Source organism: Natrix helvetica (genome assembly GCF_964273705.1).
Source record: "Natrix helvetica genome assembly, chromosome: 1".
Lineage (NCBI taxonomy): Eukaryota > Metazoa > Chordata > Lepidosauria > Squamata > Natricidae > Natrix > Natrix helvetica.
Window position 1 is genome coordinate 17,177,537 of NC_138548.1, and position 26,378 is coordinate 17,203,914.

The 26,378-nt window shown below is 46.5% G+C and overlaps 1 protein-coding gene across 1 annotated transcript in view; it reads right to left on the reverse strand.

The window, feature by feature from the left end:
• Nucleotides 1-26,378, reverse strand: part of ATP8B3 (ATPase phospholipid transporting 8B3) — a 115,892-nt gene that overhangs the window by 38,769 nt on the left and 50,745 nt on the right. The window contains exons 10-18 of the mRNA XM_081958164.1: nucleotides 25,352-25,510; nucleotides 23,615-23,703; nucleotides 20,739-20,932; nucleotides 19,877-20,085; nucleotides 16,905-16,933; nucleotides 13,452-13,602; nucleotides 9,368-9,556; nucleotides 6,797-6,909; nucleotides 5,528-5,692 (exon numbers count right to left, since the gene is read on the reverse strand). Of these exons, the coding sequence (XP_081814290.1) occupies nucleotides 5,528-5,692; nucleotides 6,797-6,909; nucleotides 9,368-9,556; nucleotides 13,452-13,602; nucleotides 16,905-16,933; nucleotides 19,877-20,085; nucleotides 20,739-20,932; nucleotides 23,615-23,703; nucleotides 25,352-25,510 (1,298 nt within the window). The remainder of the gene's footprint in view (nucleotides 1-5,527; nucleotides 5,693-6,796; nucleotides 6,910-9,367; nucleotides 9,557-13,451; nucleotides 13,603-16,904; nucleotides 16,934-19,876; nucleotides 20,086-20,738; nucleotides 20,933-23,614; nucleotides 23,704-25,351; nucleotides 25,511-26,378) is intronic.

The window sequence follows — 26,378 nt, forward strand, 5'->3', positions numbered from 1 at the left end:
GACCGTGGCTGCTGGCTACGCCCGGTCGTTTGTACCAACCCCCGCAACCTAGGTGGTTGGGAACTACAGAGACAGGGCCTGCGGCTGATGCTTTGCAATGCAAGGTCCGTGACCAACAAGGCCTCCCTCATTAATGAGTTGATCTCTGAGGGGGAGCTGGACCTTGCAGGAATAACGGAGACCTGGTTGGGTCACGAGGGTGGTTTACCCCTCGTGGAAATGTGCCCACCGGGTTTCCATGCATTCCATCAGCCTCGGGCCCTGGGGAAGGGTGGAGGGGTGGCGGTAGTTATGCGGGATGGTCTAGAGCCGAGGGAGTTCACTGTTCCTCAGATATCTGGGTGTGAGTCACTTGGTGTGAAATGGGGCCCAGGGAGGCAGTGGGGTCTGCTGATTGTATACTTGGCTCCTTGCTATACGTCAGCAGCCCTGCCCGAGCTCCTCGAGCTGATCTCGGAGACGGCGGTGGAGATCCCCAAACTTTTGGTTATGGGGGATTTCAACCTGCCGTCGACGGGAGCAGCATCCGAGGTAGCTCGGGAGTTCATGGCTTCCATGACAGCCATGGGCCTGACCCAACTAATTCAGGGCCCCACACACGAAGGTGGCCACACACTGGACCTTGTTTTTGTATCTGAGCAGTGGATAAGTGATCTGGGAATAGGGGATTTAGATATTACTCCCCTGTCATGGTCAGATCACTCATGCCTCCGGCTAGACTTCCCTGGCGCTACCCCCCACCGCGAGGAGGCGGAGCCAGTTTGTCCAAGCTGGTACCGCCCTAAGCACCTGATGGAACCATTACCTGTAGCCCTGACCCGCGCTCGGTCAGAGGACCTAGCGGCCGCCTGGAATAGGGCGACGGCTGGGGCCTTGGACCGAGTTGCGCCTCTGCGACCTCTCCTACGGCAGCGACCCACCCGGGCACCTTGGTATACCGAGGAGCTGAGGGTGATGAAGCACCATAGGAGACGTCTAGAGAGCAGGTGGAGGTCCTCACGCTCCGAGTCTGACCGAACACAGGTAAGAGCCTATTTACGGACCTACCTTGTGGCATTGAGAGCGGCCAAACGTAGACACTGTGCCGCTCTTATTGCGTCTGCGGATAACCGCCCTGCTGCCCTGTTTAGGGTGACCCGCTCTCTCTTGGTGCAAGAGACGCGGGGGGCACCCTTACAGGGAAGAGCAGAGGAGTTTGGAAAATATCTGCAGAACAAAGTCGCTCAGATCCGAAGCGGATGGGCCCCCTCCAGCGGTCTGGACGGGCCGTCAACAGCGAGTCTTGTGAGTCCACTCTGGGAGGAGTTTGACTCTGTTGCCCCCGAGGATTTGGACAGGCTGCGTGGACGGCTGCGACCCACCACATGTTCATTGGACCCGTGTCCCTCCTGGCTGGTACTGGCATCCTGGGAGGTGACACGAGGCTGGCTTCTGGGCCTGGTGAATGCCTCGTTGGGGGAGGGATCCTTGCCAACTGCCTTGAAAGAGGCGGTGGTGAGGCCCTTACTCAAGAGGCCTTCGCTTAACCCAATGGAGCTAGCTAATTATCGTCCAGTCTCCAACCTTCCCTTTCTGGCGAAGGTTGTTGAGAATGTGGTGGCGCAGCAATTTCCACGTCACCTCGATGAATTCGACTATCTAGACCCACGCCAGTCCGGCTTCCGACCCGGGCACAGCACAGAGACAGCCTTGGTCGCGTTGGTTGATGATCTCTGGAGGGCCAGAGATAGAGGTTATTCCTCTATCCTGGTCCTATTAGATCTCTCAGCGGCTTTTGATACCATCGACCATGGTATCCTATTGCGCCGGCTGGAGGGGATGGGAGTCGGAGGCACCGTTTTGCGGTGGTTTGGCTCCTACCTCTCCGGCCGGATGCAATATATGTTGACAGGGGGGCAGAGATCGACCCTGAGACCACTCTCTTGTGGAGTGCCGCAGGGGTCGGTCCTCTCGCCCCTCCTGTTCAATGCATATGTGAAGCCACTGGGCGAGATCATCCGTGGTTTTGGGGTTGAATACCATCTGTACGCTGACGATACCCAGCTGTACATTTCAACCCCAAGCCACCCCAACGAGGCTGTCGAAGTGATGTCCCGGTGTTTGGAAGCCGTCGGGGTCTGGATGGGGGACAACAGACTCAAACTCAACCCCTCCAAGACTGAGTGGCTGTGGCTACCGGCACCTTGGTTCAGCCAGCTGATTCCATCGCTGGCCATAGGGGACAAGCAATTGCCCCCTGTGGAACGGGCGCGCAATTTGGGCGTCCTCCTAGATGCCCGGCTGTCAATGGATGACCATGTGGCAGCCGTGGCAAGGGGGGCGTTCCACCAGGTTCGCCTGGTGCGCCAATTGCGCCCCCTACTGGACCGGGATGCCCTACGCACAGTCACTCATGCGCTGGTGACGTCTCGCCTAGATTACTGTAACACTCTCTACATGGGGCTTCCCTTGGGACGCGCCCGGAGACTGCAGCTAGTCCAGAACGCGGCCACGCGGGTTGTCATGGGGAGTTCCAGATACTCCCACGTAACACCACTCCTGCGCAAGCTGCACTGGCTGCCTGTGGTTTTTCGGGTGCGTTTCAAGGTTCTGATTACCATCTTTAAAGCGCTCCATGGCACAGGACCTAGTTACTTGCGGGATCGCATCCTCCCACATACATCCCTGCGGCCAATCCGCTCTCACAGGGAGGAGCTTCTCCAGGTGCCGTCCACTAGGCAATGCCAGCGGGCAGCGCCAAGGAGTAGGGCCTTCTCTGTGATGGGCCCAACCCTCTGGAATGACCTCCCCCCCGATATCAGAACCACCACGGACCTCCGCTCCTTCCGACAAAAATTGAAGACTCACCTGTTTCGATTAGCTGGCCTGGCATAATTTTTATTGTTACAACTGTTACCTCCTGGAAATATACTCTCAACTGGTATTTTAATGGGTATAGTTTTAAATCTAATTGATTTTAGGGCTTTCAGAACCATATTTATGTTCTTCTGTACAGTTCTTTTAATTTTTTAACCTCCTCCATATGTATATTTATATCTATATTTATATTTGTATTTATTATTTGTTATTTGTTGTGTGGACTGTACACCGCCCCGAGTCCTTTTTTGGGAGAGGGGGCGGTCTAGAAATGCAAAGAATAAATAAATAAAAATAAATGTGATCCAATACAAGCATCTGGCAAGTATTTATGACGGTTGCAGTGTGATCCTGTGACCACCTTTTGCGACCTTCTGAGAAGCAAAGTCAACGGGGAGAGCCAGATTCACTTAACGACCATGCCACTAGCTTAGCAATTGCAGCGATTCACTTAACAATTGTGGCAAGGACGGTTGTAAAAACGGGAGAAACTCAATGAACAACGGTCTTGCTTAGCAATGGAAATGTTGGGGTCAATTGTGGACGTAAGCCAGAGGACTATCTGTAGGACTCTTTTCAGCCAAAGTAGCTTCAAATAAGGTCAACTCTCAGTTGTTGTAAGAAATGTCCTTCTGGGTTCACTTCCGAGTGGGGGAAAAGACACTGGAAACACAGAGGCTGCTTGGAAAGATGGTTTAATGGTGGACAGGACCACATGGCTTGAGCTCCTGAACAGAAAAGGGGGGATCACATGCTTCCAGATGTTGGGTGAAGAAGGAAAGAGGGAAATGAAGGGGCTTGCTGGGTTTTTATACTCTCTGTTTGGCCCCACCGCTCTGTTTCCTGTTCCTGTGTAAGAAATGTATTCTGATTGGTTGTCAGACTCCCATGGGGCCATGCAGGGGCAACTCTCTAGGCCCGTGATGGCGAACCTATGGCACGCGTGCCACAGGTGGCACATGGAGCCATTTCTGAGGGCACATGAGGCGTTGCCCTGTCAGCTCCAGCGTTCTGGCCAGCTGATTTTCGGCTGTGTTTCATCCTCCGGAGGCTTAAAACGGCCCAACGGGCAACCCAGAAGTCCGTTACCAAACTTCCGATTTGCATGTTGGGGCGTTTTTTGCCCTTCCCAGGCTCCTACAAAGCCTCTGGAGCCTGGGGAGGGTAAAAAACGGACCTACCGGGCCCACCGGAAGTCAGAAAACGGGCGGTTTCCAGCCTCCAGGGGGCGGGGGAGGCCATTTTCACCCTCCCAGGCTCCAAGAAAACTGTGCACATACGCGTGGGGTAGCAGGGGAGGTCACGCACACATGTGCAGAGGGCACAGCCCGGGGGGGGGGCATGAAATTATGGGGGTGCTTTTGGCACCCAAGGCGAAAAAGGTTCGCCATCACTGCTCTAGGCTGTTTTGAGTCCAAGTTTGGTTGAGCCTTGCTTCTTCCCAGGTGCCATGTGGTGAGATGGGTAAAGGCCTAATGCCATCATGCCTTAATCCCATCACCCTGGAGCTGAAGGGGGTATCTTTGTTATGTAGAAAAGACGGGCACAGGCATTTTAATGGGCCATTAAAAGGTGGGGGCTATTAAGAGAGAGTCTTCTTGCCTAAAAACATGTTTCTCCATTTCTGATCCAGGGAAATATAATATTCTGCCTTTTCAATATTTCCCAGGATATTTCATTCTTCTAGACTTCCTACACAACTAACTTCCTACGCAAAAATGGAACAATATCCAAAATTTCCCTTTGTTTTTGTTTTTTTAAAATATTCATCTTTGCTTTAGTATTCTAACAACAACAACAACAATAATAATAATAAGCAGCAGCAAGAAAAAAATCACAAAATACCTGGACTTGCAAATTGAAGTTGAGCGACTGTGGAAAAAGAAATCATTTGTTGTCCCGATTGTAATTGGAGCCCTTGGAGCAATACCTAAAGGGCTACCTCACTATTTGAAAATTCTAAATTTATCGGACTTGAACATCCTGATTTTACAAAAAAACACCTTACTTGGAACAACTTATATCCTCCGACGTTACCTTAACAGTTCCTAGGTCCTTGGTTAGGACTCGAGCTGTTGAGCTACCAACCAGCCCTAAAGGCTGTGAATGTCACCAAAGATTAACATCATAATAATAATAATAATAATAATAATAATAATAATAATAATAATAATAATAATAATAATAATAATAATAATAATAATAATAATAATAATAATAATAATAATAATAAAAACATGAAAAAATCGCGAAATACCAGGACTTAAAAATCGAAATCCAACGATTATGGCACAAACCAGCAGTGGTAATTCCAGTGGTAATCGGCACACTGGATGCTATTCCAAAAGCACTGGAATTACATTTAAAACAGTTAAAACTTGACAAGATCACCATCAGTCAAATGCAAAAAGCTGCACTGCTTGGATCCGCACGTATATTACAGAAATATGTTACGATGTCCTAGGCCCCTGGGTGGGGCCCGACTAGTAATCAATGCCAAATCCGGCGAAACAACTGGCCGCTGTGATACAATTGTATAATGATAATGTAATAACAGTGATATAATAACAGTAGTATTTAACAACTCTCCTCTTTAATACGTCGTCTTTTAATATATCCCTTTGATCTCCCTTTGACTCGGCTGCCAGTCCAGACCAAAACCAACGTTTACCTTGAGATTCTGCTCAAGCTCCTCATATACTTTGTCCAACTCTTGGGCCCGGCCCTGTAGTAAGATGCTCGCCGCATGGTGTTTCTTGCTCCACAGAGCGTAGTCCTTTTTGTCCACCTCTTTCATAGCCAGGCATAACGTCCTCAAGGTCTCCGCTGCAAAACTCTGGGAGAAGAGGACAAGCGTGGGTCATTCAGGGGGCGGCATTTGCTATGAATGTGTGCGCCTATTTGTGAGATTCTCATCCAAACTTTCCCCCAAGAACTTCAGCAGTGTACAAAACAAGAGAGTTGGGAGGGATCTTGGAGGTCTTCTAATCCAACCCCCAACTCAAGTAGGAAACCATTTCAGACAAGTGGCTCTCCAATCTCTTCTTAGTTCAGGTTTTTTTCCCACAAGGTCCCTGGGCGAAGAGCAGGGGTGGGCTTCAAAAATGTTAGCAAGGGATTCTCCACCTGGTTGCTAGGAGGGCGTGGCCATGGTGGGCGTGACCTAGTCAACCTCCAGCCCCATGGCAGGGGGGGGCAGAGTTTTTGCCGTCCCCAGGCTCCGGAGGCCCGAACCTCTGGTAGGGCTGTTTTTCGCCTTCCCCAAGCCTCTGTACAAGCCCTGCACTTACCTGCATCCAAAATGGGCCGCATGGGGACTCCTGGGAGGGGATGGGAGGAGTGGGTGGGATTTGGGGGTTTTCCGAACTGCACAGAATCTTAGCTAGAGGCTCTCCCTAACCCCTGCGAACCCCCAGCAGCCCACCCCTGGCACGAGTGATTGGCTCAAAATTAAGCAGATAAATTAGGTGGTCTTAATTGTAACTAAAGCCGTCAAGATGACAGATGAACTGCAAGATTGACGCCCCTGCTCCTTTTAACACACATCGATGCACCTAAAAATGGGGCAGAGCTTCAGCTAGATCAGGGGCATCAAACTCAATTTCATTGTGGGGCGCATCAGGGTTGTGTTTGACCTCGGGGGAAGGGGGTGTGGCCAGCTCCACCTCACTCATCGAGGCTCTGTTTTCGGCTGCTACAGCCTCCTGCAGCCCTCTGCCAGTGAAAACGGGAGGCTGCACGCAGACCTCCTAAGCTCCAGTTTTGTTGGTAGAGGCACCGTGGGCCGGTGTTGGGTCCTTCATTGTTTCCAGGGTGAGCCCGCAGGCCAGATCTAAGCACCCTGTAGGCCGGATTCGGCCCGAGGGCCTTGAGTTTGACACCCCTGAACGAGATAATCATGGCCCCCATTCATGGCTTTTCTATACAATACAAAACTTACATCCAGTGCTTTGATGGTGCAACCTTCATTAGTCTGGTCACTGTGGAGTCTTTCTAGGATCACAGAATCTGCCCCTTTGGTGTAAAGCTTGATGCAACCTTCAGGATCTTGCACTGAGAAAAAGAGATAAGGATATTTATGCCCCCTTGTATTCACCTGTTGGTTGGTTTGCCTGCTTGTTTGTTACATTCACATTCCATTTTCCCTCCAAGCACTCAGTTCTTACAATAGGTTGATCCAAGTTGTACATGAGCTTTCATGGCTGAGGTCAGGACATTTAAACCTCAGTCTCTCTCAGAGGTGGTATTCAGCCGGTTTGGACCGGTTCACCCGAACTGGTAGTGGAAATTGAGGGTGGCCGGCACGCAGGCACATTTTGGTTTGGGCACTTGGTGCCAGAAAGTTTCATCATCACTGCCCCAGGGTGTGTGAAGAGTTCATCCTATTTCTCTCTGCTTGTCCAATGTACAGCTATCAGAACTGGGATGCAAAAAATCCTGATGACCACTAGATGGCAGTCAGAAAATTTTTGCTGCCACCCAGTGGTTGCTTGGTTTATGTGTGTGTGGGCAAGGCGGGGTGGGGGGGGATGTTGCAGCCTGTGAAGGGACTCCAGAAGCAAATTCAGTTGCAAAGCTTTTTGCCACTGCTGAGCTGAACTGCTCTGGTCTCCAACTGACTTTGAGGCAGCTGAAAAATATGCTGGCATGACATTTGCTGTTCACAGCCTTGTTCCCTAGCCTGCTTTTATTGTCTTGGTCCCCATTCACGGCTGTTGCCAGCTTTCCCTCCCAAGTGATGGGTGATTAAGCCTAACAGCTTTCACATGCCTCAAGGCTGTCCTTGGATGCTTTTAGTGTAAAGAGGTAGCACTGGTGGTGGGTTTCAAATTTTTTTAAAGCCTCTTCTGTAGGTGTGGCCTGCTTTGTGGGAGTGGCTTGCCAAGCCATGTGACTGGGTAGGTGTGGCCAACTTGTAAAATGTAGTGAAACTCATTTAACAACGCTCTTGTTTAGCAACCAAAATGTTGGCTCAGAAACTCTGGCATTTGAAGCACGCAAGTCTTAAAGCTGTCAAGTCACAAGACCCTTGCACCCCTAACCCTTTAGAAAAAAAACCCCAGGGGTGTTCAAACTTGACAGCTTTAAGACTTGTGGACTTCAACTCCCAGAATTCCTCCTCCAGTCATGTTGGCTCAGGAATTCTGGCATTTGAAGCACGCAAGTCTTAAAACTGTCAAGTTACAAGACCCTTGCATCCCTAACCCTTTAGAGAAAAAAACCCTCCCAGGAGTGTTCAAACCTGACAGCTTTAAGACTTGTGGACTTCAATTCCCAGAATTCCTCCTCTCGCTCTTCATCTTGATGATGTGCGGATGGGCGCCCCGGCTCTATGCCATCTTATGTAGACACGTTTTCAAGCCAAAACGCATGTGCGGAAGGCAGAGTGTATGCATGGATGGCTCACATTTGCAAACTGGTAGGGAAAGTAAGTGAATACCACCCCTGGTCTCTCTGTTCCTAGATCATCGATGGTCAATGTTTTGGGCTCAATGTATCAAAAATTCAGAAAATGCCTAACTTGATTCTGCTGGCATGTCTCACAATGTACCCACTTCCATCAAAAAAGCAACAATTTTCTATTCAGGGGTGGGTTCCTGCCGGCATTACTACCGGTTCAGTGCCTGAAAAATTTTGCGCACGCTCACTCGTTTCACACGTGCACATTTACACTTTAAAAGGTCTGCGCATGCACATACCATTTAAAAAGGAAAAAAATTACATTTTTGCAATGAAGATTGTTCTGCACATGCGCAGAAAATAAAGATGGCGGCACCCAGGATAGAACTGGTATGGTCACATGTCCGGCCGAGTTGCTACCTATTTGGCCAAATCGACCCGTACCGGTAGGAATCCATCTCTGCTTCCATTCCCCACCTGTCTGTTAGAACGGAGAAAGCTTCTTGGATTTCAAAGCAAAAATCCAGGAAGGTCTGGCTGCCTTCAGGGAAAAAGTACCTTTGGGATATCCTCCAGCTTATTTTGTCTTAAAACAATGAAATTTCATTTTAATTTATCCCAATTCAGCAGCAGGTAAGGCGTGAACATGGAGGTACATAGACACAAAATCCTTATCTGTTGCCTTCATTTTCCATTTGCCAACATTGGTTCAAATTGTAAGTTTTGCTTCTCACCAGATTTACTTAGTCCGTTGCATTAATTTATACGCCGCCCCTCCCTACAGTTCTAGGCTGCTTTCAATAAAACAGATGCATCTGCCTAATCCTTCTTAAAATGAAATTCTCCACTTTTAAAAAAAGATTTTCCTTCCAATCCTGCACATTTGCCCAAATACCAGTGGTGGGTTGCCATTTTTTTTACTACCAGTTTGCGCGCATGTGCAGAAGCATCCAGGCGGATGGGCGGAGCCTCCCACCACCGCCACTACTGGTTCCCCTGATCTGGGCTGAACCGGGAGCAACTCACCCTCTGCCAAATACCCATTAGAGAAGCTATACTTCGCAGTTCGACATATATGCAGAGAAATAGTACCAGAGGAGCCCATACTCACCTAAAACAGACATCCGTTTTCTCACACTGTTGAAATCTAGCAATGCCAGCACCTTGTAAGTTCGTTGTATGCCCAGTTCACTTATGGTGATGGTATCTTGAGTGCGGGAGAGAAAGACATAACCCAGGTTTCTGGCAGCTGTGACCAGGGCTTCCTCATCTGGAGAAGCAGCTTGGTAAACAAGCTCACCTAAGAACAAAAAGATTAGACCAAAGTCAAAAGAGTGTCCCAGAAGTTAATACAATGCAATACAATAGCAGAGTTGGAAGGGACCTTGGAGGTCTTCTAGTCCAACCCCCTGCCTAGGCAGGAAACTGTATACCATTTCAGACAAATGGCTATCCAACATCTTCTTAAAGACTTCCAGCGTTGGGGCATTCACAACTTCTGGAGGCAAGATGTTCCACTGATTAATTGTTCTAACTGTCAGGAAGTTTCTCCTCAGTTCTAAGTTGCTTCTCTCCTTGATTAGTTTCCACCCATTGCTTCTTGTTCTGCCCTCAGGTGCTTTGGAGAATAGCTTGACTCCCTCTTCTTTGTGGCAACCCCTGAGATATTGGAACACTGCTATCATGTCTCCCCCTAGTCTTTCTTTGCCTTAAACTAGACATACCCAGTTCCTGCAACCATTCTTCATATGTTTTAGTCTCCAGTCCCCTGATCATCTTTGTTGCTCTTCTCGGCACTTTCTAGAGTCTCCACATCTTTTCTACATCGTGGCGACCAGAACTGAATGCAGTATTCCAAGTGTGGCCTTACCAAGGCCTTATAAAGTGGTATTAACACTTCACGTGATCTTGATTCTATCCCTCTGTTGATGTAGCCTAGAACTGTGTTGGCTTTTTTGGCAGCTGCTGCACACTGCTGGCTCATATTTAACCTTGTATAAATATTTTGACCTTGTAAAACATTCTAAATCTTAAGAGGGGGAAAAGGGTATGAGTTTTGGAACCTTTTCTGAAGGAAACTCACCTGAGGTTTATGCTAGTACCTTTAGATAAGGTAATGGTAAAGGTTCGCACATATGTGCTATGGGGCAGTGCTCATCTCCGTTCCAAAGCCAAAGTTGTCCGAAGACGTCTCCATGGTCATGTGACCAGCATGACTCAAGGCGCACGGAACACTGTTACCTTCCCACCAAAGGTGGTACCTATTTTTCTACTTGCATATTTACATACTTTCAAACTGCTAGGTTGGCAGAAGCTGGGACAAGTAACGGGAGCTCACTCCATTACGTGGCACTAGGGATTTGAACCGCGGAACTGTCTACCTCTCTGATCGACATGCTCAGCATCCTAGCCACTGAGCCACAGCGTCCGTAGTATCTTTAGATATCTTACCTTTTATTCTTCCTGACTTTTAAAAACTCAAGTGTATTTTTTAATTTATTTATTTCTGCTGTGGCTGTTCTTAGGCTATAAACAGTTGCCAGGAACTGTTGTCTTTATTACGGCTTCTTTATTGTACCTTCTAAACTATTTCACAAATGTTTAGTTTCAAGGCCATAAAAACCCTCACAGGATTAGCCTGAACATAAAAAGTGTGTGATGTGTGGTGGGGGAAGCCATCTATACTTCTCTCGGAGCCTTTGATAATAGAATAAATAAACAGAAAATATCCTATGATTCTTCATGTGCTCTGATGTGTCTATCACTACCCTGATCAGAATCGTTCGAGCCTTAGTATACTCTGCAATACTCTATGAAAGCGAAAGTTGGACTTTGAGGAAGGAGGCTAGGAAGAGTATTGACGCTTTTGAACTCTGGTGTTGAGGGAGCCTCCTGAGGATTTTGTGGATGGCCAAGAAAATAAACAAATGGATGATTGAAGAAATCAATCCAGAGTTCTCCCTCAAGGCAGGAATGGCCAGGTTCAAATTATCCTACTTGGGACACATTATGTGAAGGCTCAGATGTCTGTATTTATTTATTTTATTTATTTAGTTTGTCCAACATGTACAAGATAACAACAGGAAATGGGGGCGAATAAATGGGAACAATAGGACAGGGATGGTAGGCATGCTGGTGCGCTTATTCACGGCCCCTTTATGGACCTCTTAGGAATGGGGTGAAGTCAACGCTAGACAATTTAAGGTTAAAGTTATGGGGGTTTGAGGATGTAACAACAGAGTCAGGTAGTGCATTCTAGGCATTGACCACTCTGTTGCTGAAGCCATATTTTCTGCAATCGAGTTTGGAGCAGTTTACCTTTAGTTTTAAACACATTTTAAAATTTAATTGAAAAATTTAAAAACTATTTCATGCCGAGATAGGTGAACCGTGAATATTACATCTACATGGAGGGAAGCATGCCGTGGGGCACTCCAAGACTCCGTCATAGGTCCTATATACTCTTCAACATCTTCATAAATGTCCCAGAAAGTGGCTCCATCACTGGAGGATTTCAAGAAAAGATTGAGCAACCATTTCTCTGTTATAACGACATCATAGGTGGTATTCAGCAGGTTCTGACCAGTTCTGGAGAACCGCTAGCGGAAATTTTGAGTAGTTCAGAGAAGAGTAAATGCTACCTCTTCCTGCCCCCATCTATTCTCTGTCTCCCGAGTCCCAGGTGATCGGGAGGAAATGGGAATTTTGCAGTAATCTTCCCCTGGAGTGGGAATGGAGGTTTTACCCTTGCCATGCCCACTAAGCCACACCACACTCACCAAGCCATTCCCACAGAACCACTAGCCAAAATTTTTGAATTCCACCACTGACTGGCATGTCGTAAACACTGTTCTTGACCCAGGCATAAGAAGCATACCCGTCATCAACCCTTATTTTGTTTCTCAAAAGAAAACTTTATCTCTTTCAGCATTGATGATGGGGTGTCACTGTAGAGCCAGCATTGTTTGTAACTTGGGGAGACGCCCTCCTTGGTCATACTTCAAGTGGACAGGTAATCGGATTAGAAAGAGAGTGGCTCAGGTGTCATCGAATTAATTGCCGTTTCAAAAGAAGATTTTAATCTCTTCATATCTAATGCCAAGCAATACTGGCACCCTTCTCATATTGGCAATGAAATGCAGTCAAGCAAATCAGATGGGTTGAGATGCCAGCACAACAACCAAAACAGAGGATATCTTTTTCAGCCTCTCACCGGCATGCTTAAAAGACCTACAGCTGGCCTGTCTGAGTAATGTTAGAAAGATTAGGCATTGTACTGGTTATCAGAGACAAATGGCTTTTTGGAAAAGTGGCAAATGCATGTCTGAAGTCTTTCTAGAACATAGCTTTGACAGACAGTCTTTCCATTTCCCATCTGAACCTCCTGTTTGAGTGTCTCTCTACTGAAGTCAGTTTAAACCTTTTCCTGAAGATCACAACAGAACGTGAAGCCCACATAAAACCTATTATTTGGGGTGCAAAAGGATTCAGTATTCAGAGAGACAATTTGGTCTAGTGCAGTGACGGCTAACCTTTTTGTTGTCACGTGCCCAAATAACGCAAGGTGTGCGTGCCCCCAGCCCCTGCGCGTGCACGCACGACCCTCCCGCACCCCATTTTGGGCCCAGTAGGCCTCCCTGCTGCCTCCTGGGACAAAAAAATGGGCCATGGGGGGGGGTGGCTCCACACACCCCAGCACTCTCCCTGTCCATGCACGCGCAACCAAAAAATCAGCTGCCCGTCAGGAGGCGTGCACGCCTGAGCAATGGAGCTGAGCTGGGGCAAAGGCTCGCATGGTCGCAGAGAGGGCTTTGTGTATCACTGGTGGCATCCCGGGTCTAGTGGTTAAGGCACTCAGGCTAGAAAGCGGGTGACCCTGAGTTCAAGTCCCGCCTTAGCTATGAAAGCCAGCTGGGTGATCTTGACCCAGTCGCTCTCTTTGAGAAAAACTCACTTCATAAGGTTGTTGTTCTAGGAAAATAAGAGAAGGAATAAGCATGTTGGATATGTTCACCTCCTTGAGTTATGTGTAAAAACAATAAAGGCAGGATAGAATTTTTTTAAAAAAGAAGAAGACGGCTGCTGGGGATTTTTTCTGTTACCTCCAGTCTCAGCCTGTTCCAGCTTTGCTCCTGACCAACTCCTACAAAACTGAGATGACCAAAAGTAGAATCAACAACTACTAGTCTACTCACTTTCTTTCTCCTCCACCATGACTGTGTGACACAGGGCAAGCAACCGCATGTATTCCCTCACCACCGGATCCTGGTCACGCCGGATGGTATCCAAAAGCAACTGATCATAAAATTCCAGCTTCTTGTCTATATATTTGTTCCAGCTCAAATCCTTGGAGGAAAAGACAAACAAGGGTCAGAGACGGGCTTGGAAACCACCAGGATAATTTACCCATTTATATTGGTTGGCTCTGAAACTGTGTAACCCCCACCCCCTGAGCCGCAGTGGTGCAGTGGTTAAAGTACAGTACTGCAGGCTACTTCTGCCGGCTGCCTGCAATTTGGCAGTTCAGATCTCACCAGGCACAAGGTCGACTCAGCCTTCCATCCTTCCGAGGTTGGTAAAATGAGGACCCAGATTGTTGGGGGGGAAATAGGCTGACTGTGTAAACTGATTAGAGAGGGCTGTGAAAGCGCTGTGAAGCGGTATATAAGCCTAAGTGCGATTGCTATCTTGGGAAGGAGGAAAACCATAGAGTGCAGGGGTGAGGTACTTTCTTTGGCTAAGGTCCCCTTAATTGCCAGCAAATGGGAAAATCATTAGAGGGAATGAAGCTCAAATATTTTGCTCAGTTTGGAAGTCGTTCACTTCTTTATAGCCTTTCATAGAAGGCCTCCTCTTTATAGCAATAGAAGGCTTATATACCACTTCATAGTGTATTACAACACTCTCTGGGTGGTTTACAATGTTGGCATATTAACAATCTGGGTCTTCATTTTACCGATGTTCAAAGGATAGAAGCCTGAGTCAACGATCCTGAGGCCCATTAGGATTGAACTTCAGGCTGTGAGCAAAATTTGCCTGCAATAGTGCATCCTAACCTCTGCGCCACAGGAGCTGCTAGTGCCCCTCTTTATTTTGGGGAATAGAAGGAAATAAATAAAATGACAATTGTACAGCGGACGTTTTGTCACTGAGCTTTAGCAGTGCCTATTTGGGCTTTACAGGAGAGAGAAGAGCACAAATAGTGTCACGGGTGACCCACAACCTTTGGGTTGTTGTTGTTAGTTGCGAGATTGTGTCCAACCCATTGCGACCCCATGGACAACGTTCCTCCAGGCCTTCCTGTCCTCTACCATCCCTCAGAGCCCATTTAGCTCACGCCGACTGCTTCGGTGACTCCATCCAGCCACCTCATTCTCTGTCGTCCCCTTCTTCTTTTGCCCTCAATCTTCCCCAGCATTAGGCTCTTCTCCAGTGAGTCCTTCCTTCTCATTCGGTGGCCAAAGTCTTTGAGTTTCCTCTTCAGGGCCTGGCCTTCTAAAGAGCAGTCAGGGTTGATCTCCTCTAGGACTGACCGGTTTGATTGCCTTGCAGTCCAAGGGACTCACAGGAGTCTTCTCCAGCACCACAGTTCAAACCTCTGTTCAACCTCTGGGTTACCCACCTATATTTTGTTGGCAACTCTTATACCGATACTCACTCTAAAAGCTGTGTCTGGGGAACCTGACACTTTTCAGATGTTGTTCAAGTACAGGGTAGTCCTTCACTTATGACCACAATTGGTCGAATTTCTGTTGGTTAAAGCAGGAGTCTCCAACCTTGGCAACTTTAAGACTTGTGGACTTCAACTCCCAGAATTCCTCAGCCAGATTGCTGAATGAGGAATTCTGGGAATTGAAGTCCACAAGTTTTAAAATTGCCAAGGCTGGAGACCCCTGGGTTAAAGCAAGGTGTTTTTAAGCAAGTCATGCCCAATGTTATGACCTTTTTTTGCCGTGGTTGTTAAGAGAATCACTGCAGTTGTTCAGTGAATCATGTGGCCATTAAGTGAATCTGGCTCCTCCCATTGACTTTGTTTGTTGGGAAGTTGTTGGGAAGGTCGCAAATGGGAATCACGGGATTCAGGATGCTGCAATTATCATAAACACATGCTGGTTTCCAAGCACCCGAATTTTGATCATGTGACAGCGGGGTTGCTGAGATGGTTGTAAGTGCAAGGGCCAGTGGTAAGTCACTTTTTCGGCTCTGCTATAACTTCAGATGGTCACTCAACAAATGGTTATAAGTCAAGGACTACCAGTATAACTTCCCCTATCAATCAATATTCACAGTTCTTCATTTCACAGACTCTTTGTCATGAGTTGCAGTTCATCAACATCTCCAGGATGGAGAATTTTTTCCCCAACACTCACAAAAGCAGACAGATCAATTGAAAATCATAAGTCACTAACCCCAGGATGGCGAACCTATGGCACTCGTGCCATAGGTGGCACGTGGAGCCATTTGTCAGGGTAAATGAACGCTGGCAAGCTGAATTCATCCTTTTTTAAAGCCATTTTTCGCCCTCCCCAGGCTCCAGAGCCTTTATAGGAGCCTGGGGAGAGCGAAAAAAGCCTCCCCCGGAGGCCCTCTGGAGGGTTCAGGAGCTTCCCTGAAGCCTCTGGAGAGCATAAAACTGACCCTATGTGCAAACTGGAAGTTCGGGAATGGACTTCCGGTTTGCTCGTAGGGTCGGTGTAAGCCCTCTGGAGGCTTCAGGGACCTTCAGGACTAAAAACGACCCGACGAGCAAACCGGAAGTCCGTTCCCGAACTTCCAGTTTGCACATAGTCACTTCCCGTTTGCTCATAGGGCTGGTTTAAGCCCTTTGGACACTTCAGGGAAGCCTTCTGAAGGTCCCTGAAGCCTCTGGAGCGCCTCCGGGGGGTGGGGTGGGGAAGGCTGTTTTCGCTCTCCCCAGGCTCCTATAAATCCTCTGGAGCCTGGGGAGGGCGAAAAAAGCATGCAAAAAATGGGGGGAACGCCTCTCATGTGCACATGTACACTGGGGGGGGTGTCGCATGTTGCATTATGGGTGTGGCACGCCCGCGCATGACCCCCTGCGCTCCCCCCTTATGGCACGCGAGCCAAAAAAGGTTCACCATCGCTGCACAAACCTATACCATGTTATCTAATGCTACTCTTTTAAAGGGGGCTTAAAGAACAGTTTGAAGAAAAATGATTTGTATTATTATCATTATCCCTGCAAATTCTTTTCCAGGTCTCTACCACAGATTAATTCTACCCTCACTGATCTCAAAAGTACAGTATAAGCTTGTACACCGAGGTTTCTCAACCTTGATGACTTTAAGACACGTGGACTTCAACTCCCAGAATTCCCCAGCTGGCTAGGGGAATTCTGGGAGTTGAAATCCACACATCTTGAAGTTTTCAGGTTTGTGAAACGCTGTTGTGCAGCCACACTAAAGTGACTTCAGCCTGATACATCCAACTGCCTTGTGTGATGTTTACATGAATGGGGTTGATGAGTTTCTGGAAGACATTTGATTGAGAAAATTCTTTTCCTTCTGTAAATGCAGTGGTACAATCCTGCCACCAGCTGGTGGAAGGTTCATTTGATTGCCATTGTGCAATCCCCTTTCGTATGGCCACAAGTACAGGCAGGCCTACAGCAGGAACATGTGACGTACCATTGATTTGCATTCAGTCTTTCTTGAACCTACAAATATTTGAAAATGGGAGAAAGAGAATATTAAGGAAACAATGCTTGGAAGTGTGGAAAGTTATCACCCAGCCCTCTCCCTGAAAAATGAAATATCCTAGGAAATATTGAAATGGCAGAATATTTCCCTGGATGTGAAAAAGGAAGAAACATGTTTTAAAAAGACAGAGTAGCTCCCTGCAGCTTCCTGCCCATCCCCCTTTGTCAATGGGCCATTAGGATGTCCAAGCCAGTCCATTTACGTAATAAAGAGTTCAACCCTTCTGCTCAGCTCCCCTTCAGGCATGATTAGCCTTCACCCACTCACCACATGGCATCTGAGAACTCAACCAAACCTGGATTCAAAACACAGCCTAGAGAGTTGCCCCTGTATGGCCCCATGGGAGTCTGACAACCAATCAGAATACAAGCTCAAGATCAAAGGCCAGAGAGGGCATAAAACCAGGGACTTTCAGCATCTCAGCCCTTCCTTCTCTTCTTCTCCACCAACATTGAAGCATGTGATCACCTTTTCTGTTCAGGACTCAAGCCATGTGGTCCTGTCCACCATTAAAACCATCTTTCCAAGCAGCCTCCATGTCTCCAGTGTCTTTTTCCCCACTTGGAGCCAAACCCAGAAGGACATTTCTTCCAACAGAAGTTAAGCACATATGCATCCTAGGAAATCTAACATGCACATGGTTCAAGAAACCCTGATTTCTAAGGAAGATTGCAAATTGTGCTCTGGCAGTTCAAATCAAATATTTCTCCTAAATTATTTTTTGCAAACAAAATATTCCCCCTGGGTAGAAAATTTGGAAGGAGGGTTTGTTTGTTTATGTTTAGTTTGTTTGCCTGGGAAGAAGGCAAACTTGTTACCTTTTCATCTCCTTTTTGTGCCATGGAAAATGGTTCTTTTAAGCTTTTGTTTTGTTTTTCAAATCGTTTCTCTTAATACTTTTTTTTTTTTTGCAAATTGAACTGAATTTAAATATTCAGATTTAAACTGGTAGAGGCTTCAGTGTGGGCATCCTTGCTGTATTGGCAGTAATTCCTTTAAGACACCACTCCTTTTTCTGCATTCACTTGGCAGCTGTGTGATTTGAGGTTTTTCTACATCAACCATGTAAACCCTGGGAGATGATTAAGCACTTTAAAGATTTGTCAATAGTTTTAGCAAAATGGCCATATGAGATCCAAAGTCTCTTTGCCTGCTTCTGATCTAATATGTAAAGGTAAAAATTCCCCTTGCTCATATGTGCTAGTCGTTCCTGACTCTAGTGGGCAGTGCTCATCTCCGTTTCAAAGCCGAAGAGCCAGCGCTGTCCGAAGACATCTCCATGGTCATGTGGCCAGCATGACTAAACTCCGAAGGCGCACGGAACACTGTTACTTTCCCACCAAAGTGGTCCCTATTTTTCTACTTGCATTTTTACATGCTTTCAAATTGCTGGGTTGGCAGAAGCTGGGACATGTAACAGGAGCTCACTCAGTTACGCAGCACTAGGGATTCGAACCGCTGAACTGCCGACCTTCTGATTGATAAGCCCAGCATCTTAGCCACTGAGTCACCTGACTCTGATCTAATATGCTAAGCTAAATTAAAGTTTACCCTTGACTCACAACCACAACTGGGACTAGAACTTCCATTGCTAAGCAAGGTGGTTACTAAATGAATTGTGCTCAATTTTTATGACATTTTTTTGCCACAGTTGTTACGTGAATCACCCTGATTGCAAAAGTGAATCCCATGGTCATTAAGCCACCGATTTTGCTTTTGTCGGAAGCCAGCTGGGAAGGTTTCAAATTCACCCCGGGACACTGCAACTGTCATAAATATATGCTAGTTGTCAAGCACCCACATTTTGATCACAAGACTGCATTGGTCATAGTATGAGGACCTATTATACGTCTTTTTTTTCACTGCCATGTTAACATCGAACACTTGCTAAAATGAATGGTTGTAAGTCAAGGCTACTTGTTCATGTAAACAAGAATCTATCAGCAAGATACAAACTCATTTGAATCCTCCAGTGGATTCAAGTGGAATAGATAGCTTAACCATCAGATGGATTTGTAACTGGCTGACAAACCATATCAACAAGTAGTCCTTAATGGTACTATGTCTACATGGAGGGAAGTAAGCAGTGGGGTACCACAAGGTTCCATCTTAGGGCCAGTACTCTTCAATATCTTCATAAATGACTTACGGTAGATGAGGGAATAGAAGGGGAACTTATCAAATTTGCAGATGATACTAAGCTGGCAGGAATAACCAACACCCTAGATGATAGGTTCAAGATCCAGATGGATCTTGACAGACTTGAACACTGGGCCCTAACAAAATGAAATTCAAAGTAGAGAAAAGTAAAGTCTTACACTTAGGCAAGAAAAACCAAAAGTACAGATATAGGTTGGGAGAAACCAGGCTTAATAGCAGGGATCGTGGAGTCTTACTGGACAATCAATTAAATATGAGTCAACATTATGCAACGGCAGCCAAAAAAGCCAGTGCAATCCTAAATTGCATTAACATGCAATCAAGATCAAGTGCGGTACTAATACCACTCTATAAAGCCCTAGTAAGACCACACCTAGAATAACTGCCTCCAGTTTTGGTCACCACACTATAAAAAAAAAATGTTGAGACTCTAGAAAGGGCGCAGAGAAGAGCAACCAAGATGATTAGGGAAAGAGGGGGGTTGCAGATCTTGGCACTACTGGTTCGCTCGTGCTCTCGTGTGCGTGAGACTAGACTGCCATCTGTCAGAAATGGTGTAGGGTCCCCTGCTTGGGTGGGGGTGGGGGGTTTGGACTAGATGACCTACAAGGTCCCTTCCAACTCTGTTATTCTGTATTCTGTTGTTCCAACTAATTCAAATGTTTGCAAATCTCAGCACTCTAAAATGACCGGTACATTTGCCTGCGTTCTGAATCCATTCATTTCCAAGTCAACCTTACCATAGGTGATTCCATTGATACAACATTTCTTGAAGGTCATGATGTTCTGAGTCAGAGTGCCTGTTTTGTCTGAGAAAATATATTCAATCTGCCCCAACTGGTCATTCAGACTTGTGCTCCGAGCTTTGGCAGGTGTGTCCTTCTCCGCATAATACATCTCCGTGTCCCAGTTGATGAAACAGCTGTTGACCAGGTAGATAAATTCAAACCTAGGGATGAAGGACAACAATGATTAGGAAGGCAGATGAGAGGCCACACACCTTTTTTTTCCCCTGGACAAGATGATCTAGCCAGTAGATTTGGGTGAAAAGAGTCCCGATCAGAGGTGGTATTCAGCAGGTTCTGACCAGTTCTGGAGAACCGGTAGGGGAAATTTTGAGTAGTTGGGAGAAGCGGTAAATATCACCTCTGGCTGGCCATGCCCCCATCTATTCTCTGCCTCCCGAGTCCCAGCTGATTGGGAGGAAATGGGGATTTTGCAGTAACCTTTCCCTGGAGTGGGGAAGGGATGGAGATTTTACAGTATCCTTCCCCTGCGAAACCCACCAAGCCACACCCACAGAACCGATAGTAAAAAACGTTAAATCCCACCACTGGTCCCGATTCAACCCTTCAAATCTCCAGGAAGGACACGGGAAGATTCTGCTTTCAAATTCTGGAGAACTGACGCTAGTCTTTATGAATCAAAGCTGAGAGATCTTTAGCTATAGGATCCGTCCATACGGCTTATCATCCTCTTCAAGTTCACATGCTCCAATTACTCATTTGTTTCCAATTCTGGGAGTTGAAGTCCACAAGTCATAAACGGGCCATGGTTCCCCACTCCTGCTCTAGAGTAAGAAAAGGAAGAGTTGAAACCTACGTGATGAGCATGGACATGGGGATGACCAAGCTGAGGAGGATGAGGAATCCCCAGAACGCATAGAAGGCATAGCTGACTGCACTGGTGTGGCGGTAGAAGGAAAAAAGGTAGCTGTGTTCTTGGAAGAACCTGGTGGCCCATAACCCTGAGCCAATGGCAAGGCCGAAGGAGGTCAGGAGGAGAGTGACTGTGATCTATGGAAACATGGAACAATAAGAAGGGCATTAGATTAGTTTGAAGAAGGAGGGGAAAACTTAGGACCAACCTTCAGCATCTCCAAATACAGTTAGTCCTCAACCTCTGGCCACAATTGAGCGCAAAATTTATGTTGTTAAGTGGGAAATTCGTTACGGCTTTTCTTGCCACGTTTGTTAAGTGAATCACTGCAGGCGTTAAATTAGTAACATTAGCGGGCTGCACTGGCTACCTGTAGCTTTTTGGGTGCGTTTCAAGGTGCTGGCTATCATCTTCAAAGCGCTCCATGGCACAGGGCCTAGTTATTTGTGGGATCGTATCCTGCCCCACACATCCCTTCGGCTGATTCGCTCACACAGAGAGGGACTCCTCCGGGTGCCGTCCACTAGGCTGTGCCAGTGGGCGGCGCCCAGGGGAAGGGCCTTCTCTGTGATGGGCCCGACCCTCTGGAATGACCTTCCCCCTGATATTAGAACAACCACGGACCTCCGCTCCTTCCGCAAGAAGCTCAAAACCCACCTGTTTAATCTAGCCGGCTTGGCCTAATTCCAGCTCTCCCACCTCAGTCTGTATTTTTAAATTTTGGTCTTAGGCTAAGTTTTTAATTTTTACAAATTTGTACAGGGGTTTAAAGTTTAATTCGGTTTTAACTATATTTATGATTATTTGTAAGGTTTTTAATTTGGTACCTGTACACCGCCCCGAGTCCCTTCGGGGAGAGGGGGCAGTCTAGAAATCAAATCAAATAAATAAATAAATAAACATAGTTGGTAAGTGAATCTGGCTCCCCCATTGACTTTGCTGGTCAGAAGGTCGCAAAAGGGGATCACACGACATCGGGACACTGCAAGCATCATAAATATGAGTCAGTTGCGAGGCACCCGAATTTTTAATCACACGGAGATGCCGCAACGGTCGTAAGTATGACAAAATGGTCCTAAGTCATATCTTTTCAGTGTCGTTTTCAATAGTCACTGAGTGAACTATTGTAAGTCGAGGACTACCTGTAAAAGTGGGGAAAGATTCCACCTCAATCAAAAAAGAGGATGCCAGGCCTTGCCCAATCTGATGCCCTCAGCACAATGTGAACTATACAGAAAGTGGCTGATGTAGAAGTTGGTCTATACAGGTGATCCTCAACTCACAACCATTCATTTAGTGCAGGGGTGTCCAAACTTCGGAACGGGGAATTCTGGGAGTTGAAGTCCACAAGTCTTAAAGTTGCCAAGTTTGGACACCCCAATTTAGTGATAGGTGAAGTTGCAATGACAATGAAAAAAGTGACTTAAGACCAGTCCTCACACAATTGTTGCAGTATCCCCAAGGTCATGTGACCAAAATTTGGGGACTTGGCAACTGTCATATATTTATGCCAGTTGAGCATCCTGGGGTCCTGGGATCGCCATTTGCAACCTTCCCAGGAGGTTTCCAATGAGCAAAGTCAATGGAAGGAGATGGGTTTGCTTAATGACTGCTTGATGCCCTTAACTACTGCAGTGATTCACTTAACAACCATGGGGGAAAAGGTTATAAAATCAGACGCAACTCGCTTAACAACCACCTTCCTTGTCCCTGGAAATTCTGAGCCCTGGTCTGAGCCCTGGTCCGTTGGAAATGTAATCAGGTACTGGGTTCGTATTATCATATGTGGTGGACATGCTCAAAGGCAAAAAAATATTGGACGAAAATACACACATGGTTAGAAAAAATAGTAAAGCAACACATAGATCTAAAACTGAGAAATATTTTTGTTGCGTATCCTACCAGAAAAATGCAGTAAAGGGAATGCATATTTAATTTTACACGTGTTTACAGCAGCTAGAATTCTGTTTGAACAACCGAGTTTATGTAGACATTGAATGTTTTATGTTTAATTTTTAAAAAATTGAAACAAAAAACAAAAGAAATTCTGGCCACAATTGTGGTCGTAAGTCAAGGACTATCCATACATAAGAGAGAACAACTTCAAAGCTTGTGGGACTAATTCTGTGGATGCAAGTTTCAGGGATGTGACAAGCAGATGTTGAATAATGAAACTAAACATTAGTGAAGGGAGCAGTGGCGTTTGCAGGGGAGAGGGTCAAATAAAGAAAAACAGAGGCTTTGGCCATGCAATTTGAACCCTATCCCTTTTATACAAGTCACACACAGGTATAAAGTGGGGGGGGGGCTTTGCTGCCGCCGCCATCTTACTGTTTTTGACACACACATCCTTTGCGTGCTTTTTCATTTCATTTTAATGTATGCCAATTAGTGTACATTCAAAGTGACAATAAAGTTTATTCTATTCTATTCTATTCTATTCTGAGCTGTGGTGGCGCAGTGGTTAGGACACAGTACTGCAGAGTACCAGCTGCCAGCAGCTTGGCAGTTCAAATCTCACCAGCTCAAGGTTAACTCAGCTTTTCGTCCTTCTGAGGTCCGTAAAATAAGGACCCATATTGTTGGGGGCAATAGGCTGACTCTGTAAACCACTTAGAGAGGGCTGTAAAAGCACTGTGAAGTGGTATATATGTCTTAAGTACTGCTCTACTCTACTCTACTCTACTCTACTCTACTCTACTCTACTCTACTCTACTCTACTCTATTCTATTCTAATGTTCAAGATTGAACCACCTCCCTTTCTTCGCCTTCTTGTTCCTCCTTGGCCATAGAAACCTTGAATAGCAGAGAGCTTTTACCAAGAGTACGAGACGATCCATCAGATGGCACAGTTTCGTTTTTTTCAACTTGATCTTTCCACAGTTTTTCATGATTTTGGTATCGAAACCTGGAAACGAGACATTTGAGACAGTTGGATCAAAAACAAAATAAACACAGCTGCCACAGTGGGAGAAACCAGTCACCAAATACCTGTAGTAGCTGTGAACTGGATTGGCTACTACTCAGTGCCACCTCAGTTTAAGGTGTTGTTTGAGGGCAGGTGGGCATACGTGCAAACAGGCTGGCACCAATTTCCCCTATGAAATAATGGTGAGACCTGGCACTTTATGTGATCTTGATTGATGGGGTTGCTAGGTTCCTTTACTTATCTAGCTGTTTTTAATTTAAAAACTCTTATAAACAGTTTCAAACCAGATCATAAGCCTCTCATCTCATCACAGATGTGGGTGCAACTTTTTCAGGTGAAGCAAGGGAGATCCTATTTGAGATTATCCAGAGCCCAGATAGCATGAACTGGAACTTTAACACTTCCCAGTTGGGTAAATATAGAAAAAGGAGCAGAGAAGAGCAAATACACCACAGAAGTGGGCTGGCATGTGATCCAAAAGAAAAGTTCATTTGGAAGAAGTAGACTGGAGCTTGCTAAAAGATTATGGAGAAGTCTAGACTGTTGAAGAAAGGATTGCAGTAGCATTTCTAGTCCTTGGGGACTTTCAAGGTGCATGGATTTCAACTCCCAGAATTCCCATGGCTGGCTAGGAAATTCTGGGAGTTGAAGTCCACATGCCTTAAAGTTCCCAAATTTGGAAAATCCTGGATTACAGACATAAAGCTGGTCAATCCATCTCCAATTAAAATGAAAAGTGGCTTCTGCGGCACCACTAATTAATGGTCTTTCTCCCTTCAGATCAGTAGTGGGTTTCAATTTATTTTACTACCGGTTCGCTCGTATGTGCACATCCAGTCACGCATGCGCGGAAGCAGCCAGGTGGGTGGGCGGAGCCTCCCACCGCTGCCACTATCAGTTCGCCCAATCCGGGGCGAACTGGCAGAAACACACCTCTGTTTCAGATGTCTCTGACTAGCTGCTAAAGAGAAGATAGAACAATTTTGCTTCCTGTGTATGGAGATCCTCAGTCATCCATCCAGAGTGCAGTACTACAGGCTACTTCAGCTGACTGCTAGCTGCAGTTTGGCAGTTCAAATCTCACTAGGCTCAAGGTTGACTCAGCCTCCCGTCCTTCTGAAGTGGGTAAAATGAGGAGCCAGATTGTTGAGGGTTAATAGGCTGACTCTGTAAACGGCTTAGAGAGGGCTGTAAAAACCACTATGAAGCGGTATATAAGTCTAAGTGCTATTGCTATTGCTATTATTTCTCTGGACAGCGGGACAGACATTTACAGAGAAACAGGAATTGGAAAACTTTAGGAAATACTTATCATCAATGAATGACAAATATTCTGCCTTGGGAGGGAGGATGGGAGATAATGGATGGATGGATGGATGGATAGAGAGAGAGAGAGAGAAAGAGAGGGAGGGAGGCAGGGAGGGAGAGAGGCAGGGAGGGAGAGAGGGAGAGATTTTTTTGCTGGAGAGAGATGGCAATGATTCACTGCCACTGCCAGAATTGCAAAAGTTCCACCGTTAAACCTGCATCAAGATGTTGCCTTGTGCAGTGGGGTTGGGCTAGATGACTTCAGAGGTCCCTTCCAACCCCGATTCCATGAAAAACCAGCCTATTAACCCTCACTTACCTGCATAAATAACAAGGCCATAGCAGACCGCTGTGTTACGTACTCTACAGCCACGCAACAGGATTTTCTCACAATCAAGAGGGTATTTCTCTCCGTGCCATTCCAAGGTACCAACAAAGTTGTGTAACCGGCTGTTTGGCTCTTCGCAGACCACCTCACCTGGACGGTTGGAAAGAGGCGGTGAGATTCACCCGCTTCTCCTCTGTAAAGAAACCCTCTTTTTCCTGCAATCCCAGCACCTATTTAAGCATTCGTTTTAAAATGGCACCTATATGCCAACCAGGATTGGTATGTGTATTTTTTTAAAAAAAATTCAAGCATATTTTCCTTTGTGAATTGTATCCCTAAAGTCATTTATAAGATCAAAACTTCAATAGCAAAGGAAAGATAATTCAATTTAGGGGTGGGCTGCTACCGATTAGCCTGGAGAACCTGTAGTTAACATTATGAACTTCCAAATCCCACGCCTGGCTGGCCCTGCCCCCCTTCCCTCCCAGGAGTCTCCATGCAGCCCGTTTTGGATGTGAGGTAAGTGCAGGACCCGTGAGGAGTCTCAGGGAGGGGGAAAAACACGCCTCCCGGAAGTTCCGGAAGGCCGGAAAAGGGGCCCATTTCTAACCTCCAGAGGCCAGTCTGGGGGAAGCAGTTTTCGCTCTCCCAGAGGCTTGAGGAAAGCCTCCAGAGGCCGGGGAAGGTGAAAATGGTGGTGTAGGAGACCGATTAGGCTGCGCCCATCATGGCCACTCCTACCCAGCAACCAGGCAGAGAACCCCTTGCTGAAAGTTTTGAACCTCAGCCCTGATTCAGTTACAGCAGTGTTTCTCAAACTTGGTGACTTTAAGTCCTGTGGACTTCAACTCCCAGAATTCCCCAGCCAGCTATGCTGGCTGGGGGATTCTGGGAGTTGAAGTCCACAGGACTTAAAGTCACCAAGTTTGAGAAACACTGAGTTACAGCATTCTTTAAATTGTGTAAAACCCCAATAGAACCAGGTGTCAACTCTCTGTGTTGACATTCCATGCAGAGC